The sequence below is a fragment of the Paroedura picta genome, chromosome 1, assembly GCF_049243985.1.
Source record: "Paroedura picta isolate Pp20150507F chromosome 1, Ppicta_v3.0, whole genome shotgun sequence".
Lineage (NCBI taxonomy): Eukaryota > Metazoa > Chordata > Lepidosauria > Squamata > Gekkonidae > Paroedura > Paroedura picta.
In genome coordinates this window covers 12,491,460-12,503,118 of record NC_135369.1, presented here as the reverse complement: position 1 = coordinate 12,503,118, position 11,659 = coordinate 12,491,460, and the positions used below count along the sequence as shown (strand labels likewise).

At 46.9% G+C, this 11,659-nt stretch overlaps 1 protein-coding gene across 1 annotated transcript; it reads right to left on the bottom strand.

Annotated features, from left to right (window-relative positions):
* Window positions 1-3,664: 3,664 nt before the first annotated feature.
* On the bottom strand, window positions 3,665-10,990 carry CKS1B (CDC28 protein kinase regulatory subunit 1B). Its single transcript, XM_077321899.1, has 3 exons — window positions 10,762-10,990; window positions 7,689-7,816; window positions 3,665-4,148 (listed from the first exon to the last, which is right to left on the bottom strand). The coding sequence occupies exons 1-3, from the start codon at window positions 10,818-10,820 to the stop codon at window positions 4,096-4,098; spliced, it is 240 nt and encodes a 79-aa protein (XP_077178014.1). The 5' UTR covers window positions 10,821-10,990; the 3' UTR covers window positions 3,665-4,095.
* Between the last annotated feature and the right edge of the window lie 669 nt (window positions 10,991-11,659).

The following is an 11,659-nucleotide window of genomic DNA, read 5'->3' as shown; positions in this document are numbered from 1 at the left end:
AAGGATTTCTTCCGCACCTGCCTGATTGCTGTATGGCCAGAAGGAGGGACGCCGCGGGGAAAAACTACATCCCCCAGCAGGCCTGGCGATGCAGAACGCAGCCGCGGGCAGGAAAGTCCGCAATGGTGCAATCGAGGGTGACTGTATTTTGAAAAGCAAAATAGATCTTTCACGCCTACGTCAGACGAGTGATCACTAGGAGAATTCTCATTTTAAATGCGCCTCCTATTTAATTGCTCCTCATTAGGAATATTCCCCACCTTTCAACACCAAAAAAGAACATTTTCATCCGTTTATTAGTAAGGGTCCAAGTGGGAGGGAAAGAGGGCATGCTGCAGTAAGGTGACCAGATTGTCCCACTTTTGGAGGGACATCTGGGGGCACCTGGCAAATTGTACTTATGTTGAAATTTTAAAAATATACATTACAATACTATTTTTGCATTCTATGCGTTTTATGAAACTTTTTGTTGGTCCATATAGACCAAATTTTTAATCAAGACCCCCCCCCCCGTCAGTGGTGTCCCGCTTTACCAATGTTAAAATCTGGTCACCTTACGCTACAGGAGTGGCCAAACGGCGGCTCTCCAGATGTCCGTGGACTACAGTTACCATGAGCCCCTGCCAACAGTCCACGGACATCTGGAGAGCCCCCGTCTGGGTGCTCCTGGTTTAAACCATCCCTAGTGAACCAGGGGCTGCAACATCTTTGCTTGCTTTTTCAAAACCGATGCAAACTTGAGTGTTTTGTGCAACTACTGCGATGCTTCATAATATTCTGACGTTCCTATTCCACCGACATTGAGCGATGATGTTTTAAATGGGGGGGGTTATGTTTGAAATAAGCCTTATTCACTGAAAACTTGAGCGATATGGAAAAACAGCATGCAAATACCTTGGCTTTCCCTGTTAACCGATTATAATTGGAGATGTCGGGGATTGAACCTGTGACATTCTGAGAGTGAGCAGGCATTCTACCACTTTTGAAAGGTTTCAAAAAGGGATTGATTGCCTTTTGGCTTGTAACTCCTTAAAGGGTTGCTGCACCCAGTTCTCTTTCATCTTGCATCCTATCCTTTTTTTAAAAAAATTCCACCCGTTCAGGAAATATCCGGGACTCCCCCCACACATGCCCCTTTCCTCTTCACATGAGTAATTAAGCAGGCATCAAGTTGCAAGAGATTTTTATCAATCCCTGAAGGGGTCTTAAGAGGTGAACAGCAGTTCGGCCTCTGACTTCTTCAACAGTGTTCCTTGGAGGGCCTCCCATCCACATACTAATTACGGCTTACCTGGCTCACAGCCAAGTTCCGAAGAGCTGTTGGGCCTCTTTAGGTGGCTATACACATGCTAGGCTGACAGAATAAATGGACCAAGATCACTCTGGGAACTTCATGGCTCAATGAGAATTTGAATGTGGCCCTCTCTCTCCAACCTTTACAAAAATAGCATCTAAGAATTGAGCTATGAACCCTCCCACTGTAGAAAGCTGCTCACGTATATCATTTAGGGATGCCAGTCCCCTGGAATTATCACTCATCTCCAGCTGACAGAGATCAGCCCACAGAAAATGTCTGCTTTGGAGAATATAATTCATAGCACTAGACTTCACTGAGGCCCCTCCCTGCCTACTTCCAGTCCCCCCCCCCCACACACACAAATCTCCAGGTATTTCCCAATCTACAGCTGGCAACCCTAGAGCCAGTTTGGTATAGTGGTTGGGAGTGCGACTTCTCATCTGGCATGCCAGGTTCGATTCTGCGCTCCCCCACATGCAGCCAGCTGGGCGACCTTGGGCTCGCCACAGCACTGATAAAACTGTTCTGACCGAGCAGGAATGTCTGTTGTGGGGAGAGGAGAGGGAAGGCGAATGTAAGCCGCTTTGAGACTCCTTTGAGTAGAGAAAAGTGGCATCTAAGAACCAACTCTTCTTCTAATCCCAATCCTGGACCCTTAAATAGTTTTATCAATAAAGCTGCCCAACACTTGCCACCAAACATCTGTTTTAAACAAGCAGGAGAATAAAGCTGCTTGATGGGCTGTTGTCGCTGCAGGGGGTTGGGTCCAGTTTCGAATGATTCTTCGGACATTCATATCCTGATTCTTCATTCATACCCCACAAGCAGAAAGCTAGCCAAACAGGTAAGCTGCAGGCTCATTACCTTTGTTTGCTGTGCTGGTTTTCTGCTTGCAGGGAATGAGCAGAGGAAATGTCCCCAAGACGCAATGCGGTCCTGATACGAGCCATGCTGTGGTCTGTTCTAGCACCATATTTGCTCACAATGTAGAAACCAGGCCCGAGATCCTGACAATGTAATTGCTGGGGACTGAAGCTGAGACATTCCCTGTATACTTTCTGTTGTGGAGTTGTTATAGAAATGCATTACCATGTCTGCTTAAAGCAGCCTTTTTCAACCTTTAGATCGTGGAGGAGCCCGTGAAATAAACTTTCGGACTTTGATGAGCCCTGGGATTGATGTCAGCTGGCCATGCCTGCCGGCCATGTCCCCGGGAAGCAACATCATCACCCCCCCCTTTTTCTCCCTCTTCCTGCCTTTACTACTACTATGGTTGCTCTGCCTCATATAGGCTGGCAAGGGCAGGAGCTGAGAGGACAGGCCAGACCCCACCATACCACGCCACAACCAATTTCCCCCCTTTGATATTTACACCCCAAATAGTCTCCCTGCTCTTCTTCCATCTGACCATTATTCTTCGAAATGGTCTCAGGCCATTGCCTCTAAAATTAAATCCATACGTATTGACCTTGATTCTTTACCTAATTCTGGAGAGGACCATATTTTTCAAGCCATCCAAACAAGAATCCAAGATATTGATCTCCAGATAATTTACGCTGGTGCAGGGGGGCTGTGTTCTCCATGGTCTATCCTATACCCCAAACTCTGTCACATTATTTCTCCAACTTTATAATACCTTCAAATTGCAGACTGCTTATGTTAGCCAGGCTAAATGTATTTCCTTCTGCAATGGTTGAAGGCAGGTATAGAATTCCCCACAATGACAGAATTCGCAGGTATTGCCATGCAGAACCAGACTCAGTTTGCCATATTAGTTTGCGATGTGAGATGTATAACAACCAACGTTCTGATCTGATCTCCCCACTTTTACCTTTCCCTAAGGTCACAGATGCCAGGTCTCTTGAATTGCTGCTTACTGATAATTGCTTGGAGACCACTGAACAGGCAGCCAAGTTTTTATCTATAGTTATGACCCACAGGGCAAATCAGTAAACATCACTGGATTTATCTATTTGTATTTGCTGGTCCCTTGTCTGCTGTAATTTTTCCAGCTTTATAGATCTGTGTTACAGAACTAATTTGTATACTGTTATATACTTTGGATGCCATTAAAGTTTTTGTATTTGTTTTGATATTTACACCCATGACCTAGCTACCAAGCTCTCCTAGCTTGTGGCCAAGTGCATTAAGGCAGGAGATGGAATGTTGCAGATCCCTTCCGGAGCTTCCGTTGACCCCTAGGGGGTTGGAAATCCCCGGTTTAGGAGGCCTGACAAAGAGATTGGCACAGATTCCTCTGCTTCAGTCAGAAGTGAGCTGATCATCTGCTCATTAACACCCTGCTAAAACTTTCAACCTGTACATTTCAGCAGCATTTCCCCAACAATTAGTCTCAGGAATAAAAGACAAGGTACAATCTCGGTGCTTTACTGAAAGAGCCATAAGAACAGTCGTCTCTAGAATAACTTTATAAGTTCCGAAAGGAGAACTTGAAATATAAGATTTAGAACACACACATTAAAAAAAGAAACCCAACCAGAGGAAACGCACAGAGAGATTCCCCGATTTAAAAACTCAACCAGACCCCCCGCGTGAAAAAGCAGCGGCCCTCGGCTGCGAAAGGCAGTGTGAGGAAATTGCATTTCAACTGTCGTGAAGTCTGCTGACTCCGCCAATTCAGTCCCTTTCAATAAGACAGTTTTTCTGAGGTGAGGAAAGCTGGGCCAGACGTGGGTCTCATCCGGGGGACGTAGCGAAACATTGGTCAAACAGAAACACACAGGGCTTTTAAAAAAGGTGCTTGTATCTAAAACTCCTGAGGGATGTTTACCCACAAGTCACTTCTCTGGCTTCTTTGGCAAGGGCCGTCGGAAAAGCAGGATGTGCGGTTCTGCAAGGGAAGAAAGGAAACGGCATGTGAAAGGCTCTCAAGTGGAGTTCGGGGGGCTTGGACAGAATTCTCTGCTACGAAGGGTCTGAATCCCTTTTTCAAGCCCACCCCCCAAGAGGCCTGCACAGTCTCATCTATTTAATGCAAGAATTTATGGGTTACATCTGTTGTATCTTAACATCTGTTGGGCCCTCCAGAATCCCCAAGGGGAAAATCTGGAATGAGCTGGTGTTAAGGACTGGACAACTGTTCATTATGTTTAAATTTGTTTTAATGCCGGAGTAGTCAAACTGCAGCCCTCCAGATGTCCATGGACTACAATTCCCATGAGCTCCTGCCAGCAAACGCAGTTTGACTACCCCTGTTTTAAGGGCTAGTATACTGTTGAAATTTCAATGTGATTAATATTTAGTACATATTGTATTTTTGTATTGTCTGTTTAACAAGGATGTACACCACCCTGAGCCATCTGATATAAATTCAATTGATAATAATGATGATAATGCCTACTTTTGACTGGGGCATAAAGCAAGTTCCTTCAATCAAGTTTGCACACTTAGTTGATTTTGGACTTTGAAACCTAAGTACCTCTGGATTAGAGAAGTACTGTCGAACAAACAGGACATGGAACACATCCCAGTGGGTGGCCTCATTATCTATTTAGCATTATATTTTTAGGCTGCCCCTCTCTGGCAGCAGTCTTGGGGTGGCTGACAAAAATTATTATTAAAATTCAACGCATAAAACAATCGGTTAAAAGAAAAACAAGCTCGGTCACTAAAACCTGGAGACAGTTCATAGAATCACAGAGTTGGAAGGGTCCTCCAGGGTCATCTAGTCCAACCCCCTGCACAATGCAAGAACTCACAACTACCTGCTTACCCACAATGACCCTAATTTCATGAATCAAGGGAGTTTACAATCCAAGTTTGGAGGGAAGAAGGGGGAGAGAAAGAGCAGGGGAGCCAAATTCAGCTGATGAGAGACTGGTGGGCGACTGCCGTTTTACAGCCTCTTCGGAACTTTGACCGTTCCGAAATGGCCCGGATCTCTGCTGGCAACTCGTTCCACCCGGCTGGAACCGCGGCCGAAAAGGCCTCGAAAAGGTGAACTTCTCTGGGGCCACAGATCATTAACAGGTTGGAATCAGAAGAGCAAAGTGCTCCCTACGAGATGTACTCGAGAGAGGTGGTCCCTGAGATTCGAAGCTAAGAGACGGGCTTCTCCCGCAGACGGCTTATTCTGTCTAAAGGGAAGAGCCTGGAATCTGGCTGATATTGCCCAACTGCCAAGGGCCAGAGGACAAGATTTCCGGACACAAACCCCTGTACCTTTAACACATTGTGAGAAACCAATAGGGAACAAAAACCTTAGAAACCCAAATGCGTTTCAACCCAGAGGGCCTTCACCAGTGGACAAGTAAACTATATGTACGCATATATAATACAATATAATAGCATGACCTGGTTGGTGGCATAAGGTAAAGGTATCCCCTGTGCAAGAACCGAGTCATGTCTGACCCTTGGGGTGACGCCTTCTAGCGTTTTCATGGCAGACTCAATACGGGGTGGTTTGCCAGTGCCTTCCCCAGTCATTACCGTTTACCCCCCAGCAAGCAAGCTGGGTACTCATTTTACCGACCTCGGAAGGATGGAAGGCTGAGTCAGCCTTGAGCCGGCTGCTGGGATTGAATTCCCAGCCTCATGGGCAGATAGCTTCAGCTAGCATTTCTGCTGCCTTACCACTCTGCGCCACAAGAGGCTCTTTGGTGGCATAAGAATCCTGAAATAAAAGATATGACTGTGATTCTTATGTTTTAAGGTTGTTTTTAATCTGCTTAATGTGCACTTATTAATAAATATTTGTATTTCAATCTTAATATATATTTGCTGCTCAACCTTCTGGTTCCTGACTTCCTGAACAGATTTGCATGGGATTATAATCAGAAAGCGCTTTGAGACCTGGTCTTGAGAGAAAAATAAGGCATGGATCTAAATAATAACCAGGGATTCAATGAGTGGCTGCAATACATACAACTCTTAGGAAGAAGCAGAGATCTGTTAAGAAGGAGATAAAACACATGCTGTGCCACCTGGTGTCTAGGGCAAAGGGCTCAGTCAAGGAGAAATAAATATGGACTACTTGGAATTGTGTAGCTTTACATCTCTCTTTATGGCTAATAGCAGTATCTAGTTCAGGGGTGATTGAACTGGAACTCTCCAGACATCCATGGACTACAATTCCCATCAGCCTCATGGAAATTGTAGTCCATGGACATCTCGAGAGCCACATTTTGGCCACCTGATCTAGTATATTCTTATTTAATGTTCAGCATGGTTTACTTAGCTCTCCCCCTTCCCACATAAAAAAATTACCTGAAAGGGAAGTTTAGGCTGGAAAAGTGTCACAGTGAGGATTTGAAATCTGAGACCAGTCATTTAACCACTGCACCACACTGGCTTACTATGACTAGTACCCCCTTGGTGCCTCATTTTAAGAGCATCCATTGTTATACTCTTGAGATTTGATGCATTGATGCTACATTAGATCATTTGTGTGTATGCATGTCCTACATAGCATGAAAACTGGAGAAAACAGAATGGTGTAGTGGTTAAATGTGGCATCTTCTAATCTGGTGAGCCAGCTTTGATTCTCTGCTCCTCCCATAGGCAGCCAGCTGGGTGACCTTGGGCTTGTCACAGCCCTGATAGTACTTTTCTGACCGAGTGGAACCTGTCAGAATTCTCTCAGCCCCACCTACCTCACAGGTTGTTTATTGCGGGGAGATGAAGGGAAGGCAATTGTAATCCACTGTGAGACTCCATTTTGGTGTAGTGGTTATGTATGTGGACTTCTAATCTGCCGAGCCAGGTAAGATTCCACGCTCCCCCGCATGCAGCCAGCTGGGTGACTTTGGGCTCAGCACAGCACTGATAAAGCTGTTCTGACCGGGCAGGAATCTCAGGGCTCTCAGCTTCACTGGGTGTCTGTTGTGGGGAAAGGGAAGGCGACTGTAAGCTGCTTTGAGACTCCTTTGGGTACAAAAAAGCAGCATATAAGAACCAACTCTTCTTCTTCAGCAATATGGGGATTCTCTCAGCCTCACCTCCCTCACAGGGTGTCTGCTGTGGGGAGAGGAAAGGGAAGGCGATTGGAAGCCGCTTTGAGCCTCCTTCGGGTAGAGAAAAGCAGCATATAAGAACCAACCTTCTTCTCCTTCGGACAGTAAAAAGTGAGGTATAAAAACCAACTCTTCTTCTTTCATCAGAAACACACAAACACTACAATTCCAGCAAGATTCAAAGTTGATGATATTTCATTGATTGCTTGCAGCAAGATCAAATCTTGTTTGTTTGAAGTACACATTGCGATCGAGTCTTTCCTTGCACCTCTACAGGGAAGGTTCAAAAGGCCTTGCTTTCTACCAAACAGATGTCCAGCTTAGCCATGACCTGGTGTCATTTGGCATTTCCTCTCCCACCTTGAAGTCTCTCTCTCTCTAGCCTCGGCTGCCTTCAGAAATTTGTCTCTGCAACCCACCTGGTTCGTGGATCATGTAGTGAACCCAGCCCTGGCTCTGCTGCACACCGAGATTCCTCCATTCGGATTCAGACATGAGGTGGGTCTTGGGAACCAGCTTTGCAATGTCTTTAGGCAGCATCACATGCCTGCAGCGAGACCAAAAGCAGAGAGGGCCTGAAATCAGTGGAAACAGAGTGCAGCTGGCCCAAAATATTGTGTGCCTTATGAAACACACGGATATATTTCTTTCATTTTTTACACCCTGCCCGATGTAAACAGACCAAAATGATAAAACAGCACAACACATTCAACAGAATCTGCTGTATGAGAAAACATCTCATGCAAGAAGAAAAACCATCTGAGGGTGATGGAGCAGCGCCTATTCCACATCATTTTTAACAATCTAACAGAGTATAGATCTCCATAGCATTTTCCCATTAGATCCACCCATGGAAATCAGATGAATGAACTATGACATGAACTACGTATGAACTATGACAGCTAAATGGCATTCATGTGGGTAGCCATGTTGGTCTGAAGAAGCAGAACTAAGCGGTAGTCCAATGGCACCTTTAAAACTAGCTAAGTTGTATTCAAGGCATAAGCAATATATCACTCACTACCTTAGGATACTGTTATGATGGTCAGTTCATAGTCTGACGGAGAGCGCTTGCACTCAAAAGCTCACGCCTTGAATAAATCTTTGTTGGTCTTAAAGGGGCTACTGGACTCTGATTTTATTGTACCTTAGGATAGAATAGGGAAATCTGTCTTTGTTCTATCTTGCTGGCTGCTAAATACAAAATACAGTACTAAAATCTAAATTTTGTTCCACCTGATTAATTAATTAATTAATTAATTTAGATTTATATACCGCCCTCCCCGAAGGCTCAGGACGGTTTACATTAAAACTAATCAACGATACATGAAACATAATTGTTCTCTTTTTAACAATGTGTTCACTATTATTATTATTATTATTATTTATTATAAATATTTAGATTTATTTCCCCACTCCCTGTAGGCTCGTGGCGGGTCACAATAGTCTTATCCCCATTAAAATACCCAACATGGCAGAAGCTCTCATTATTCCTACCCCACTATGCCTCAGTAGCTAGTTGATGGACTCAAAACTCCCATCTTATATCTGAGATAGTGTGCATGCACACGTGTCCATAAATTACAGCAAAGAAGTGTACTAACCATGTACAGGATACTTGATATTTCCTTAAACATGAATCATATTGAATATAACATTCAATATGCGTATAGCTGAACATTTGATGAGAATCACACACTTGTCCAATCACACACTTGTCCAATAAATGGGCTCCAGTTTCATTTGTAAAGTGAACACACTTCAGCTGTTCTTACAGATATACGCACAAGACTATTTGATTCAAGAATTATCTGTCTGTCTGTCTATCTACTGGGGGTCGGGACCCCTTTGGGGGTCGAACGACCGTGTCACAGGGGTTGTGGCAGGGCAAGCTGCTTGGCAGGGGGTTGGGGTGCTATCTACACGACGAGATAGAGTGTTCCTCTGTCCTCTGTCTGGAGCAGTGGAAAACAGCGAGATTGGCATGGTGGGACAAGAGCCAGAACTGAATTGAAAAACCCCGGGGGAAAAAACAATGTATATATAATCATGAACAATGGATCTTCAGCCATTGGTCAGTTTCAGCTTAATTTTTGTGAAATAAAGGTAAAGGTATCCCCTGTGCAAGCACCGGGTCATGTCTGACCCTTGGGGTGATGCCCTCCAGCGTTTTCTTGGCAGACTCAATACGGGGTGGTTTGCCAGTGCCTTCCCCAGTCATTACCGTTTACCCCCCAGCAAGCTGGGTACTCATTTTACCAACCTCGGAAGGATGGAAGGCTGAGTCAACCTTGAGCCGGCTGCTGGGATCGAACTCCCAGCCTCATGGGCAAAGCTTTTCAGACGGCTGCCTTACCACTCTGCACCACAAGAGGCTCTATTTTTGTGAAATAACACTTGCCTAATTCTACGCAGGAGAGTCTGTGGGTGTGCGTGGGCATTCCTTTTGAGAGGGGAAAGCTTTCCCCATCTACCTAATGGCTGACTGACAGGGAGGCCAGAGAAAAGCTCTTTCTACCTATACTGCTGTAGTTGGCCTCACTGCTAGAGACAAACCGGGTGTGTCTCTTCTCTACTCTCTGAACCTTTGAGGCCTACCACACAGGATTGTTGTGCAGATGAAATAGGATCCTGTTGCAGGAGTTCTTTAGCCTCCTGTTTCATCTTCACAACAACCTGTGTGGGAAGCCTCAAATGTTTCGTTTGCACAACAACCCTGTCCAACGTCCAAAGACGATGGAAGCTGAGGTTGGTCTGGAGTGGCGCAGGTGCGTTTCACCTGAGCTGTGAGCACTGGCCAGCCCTTACCAGCAAGTTTTTATTTTTTGGCGCAAACAGACAGACCAGCAACAGTCATGCAGGCCTGAAAAGCGCAGGAAGATCTAAATCAGGAATATTTAGACCCTGTAACTGTAAACGGTGAACAAGCAACTGGCTGGAGAGACACAGGGGCTGAAGTGACTTTGCTCAAGTCTGGGATCCCTGGCATTAAAGATCATCTCCAGACGACAGAGATCAGTTCCCCTGGAGGAAATGGCTGCTTCCGAGTGGACTCCACGGCATTATGCTCCTCTGTGGCCCCTCCCCACCCCAAACCCCACCCACTCCCAAACTCTCCAGGTATTTTCCCACCCAAAGCTGGCAACCCCACTCATCCGCCCCGCCACCAGCCCCTGAGATGTTCTCCTGCTAGGCCAAAGTTAAGGACTTTAGCATTGGAAAAGCTCTTCTGGGTCTCATCAGAGATCCACAAACGGAGCTGAGTGACCTATTTCCCAAAGGCCGTTCCGCCCCGCCCACAGCGGGCACTCGGAGCTAGACTGCCTCTGCCCAGGGAAGCTCCACTCGGAGCTTCCCAGCCGTCCCAGGCGCCCGCGAGGCGCTCCCAGGGCGTTGCCATAGCAACCAAGAACCCCCAGATTCGCCCTGGCCGTTTTCGCCGTTCCATTCCCCCAGGCCACGCCCCCCTTCGGCTGCAGCCCCGCCTCTCACCGGTACTCGAACTCCTCGTCGTCGTACTTGTCGGAATAGTAGATCTGCTTATGCGACATGACGACACCGCTCCCGTCAAGCACGTATCCCGGCAGGCCCCGCGAGAGCGACCACCGAACGAGCGCCCCAGGCCTCTCGGAACCCGTCCGTTACAGAGCTGGGCGGAGCCCCGCGAGCACCGCCTCACTCTCGCCCTCGCGCACCCTGTCCCCGCCCTCCCCCCACTATCCAACCGCCGCTTTCAAACGCCACCGCCGGTAGCGCTGATTGGTGAATGTGGATTTACGTCATCACACCCTCGGCGTTCTGATTGGGTCATCCCCCTCTGCCTCAGAGGCCTCCTTTTCGATTGGCTCACAGCCCGGTTCTCGCGCGCTGCCCGATTGGCCCGATTAGGAGAAGCGGGCGCGAGAAACAAAACCAGGCTACGAAGCCGGAGGAGGCGGGGCAACGGTTGATGGGCGGGTCTTTGGAGGGGCGGAGGGAAATGGTGGGCGTGGCTGCCGTGACGATGGCGTCGCCGAGAAGCCCAAAGGCTGAAACAGAAGAGGGACTGGGCAGCGAATGGGCGGGGAGGAGGCGGGACCGGATGGGAATGTGCCTAGGATGATAAAGCGGATGAGGCTAGAGAGGGACCTTCCGGTCTAAAGTGAAATTTGATTAGCCTTGATATTGACATTTCTTCCGCAGCCGAAGACTACTTGGGTTCCATAAAAACAAACATGGATCAAGGAGAGTGGTAAAAGAGAAATTAAGAACTGGGGTGGGGTGGGAAAGGAAACTTAACTTTCACAGCTAGGGTTGCCAACCTCCAGGCAGGACCTGGGCATCCATGGGAATCAGTTTATCTCAAGCCCCCAGAGATCAGTTCCCCTGGAGGGAGGACTCCATAGGATTA

Bases quoted from the DNA above. Each gene is read 5' to 3' on its own strand.
- CKS1B (XM_077321899.1), bottom strand. From the start codon at position 10,820: ATGTCGCATAAGCAGATCTACTATTCCGACAAGTACGACGACGAGGAG. The intron at 7,817-10,761 runs GTGAGAGGCGGG...GTCTCGCTGCAG, and splicing joins GACGAGGAGTTCGAGTACCG to GCATGTGATGCTGCCTAAAG. The intron at 4,149-7,688 runs GTGGGTTGCAGA...CTTCCCTTGCAG, and splicing joins CTACATGATCCACGAACCAG to AACCGCACATCCTGCTTTTC.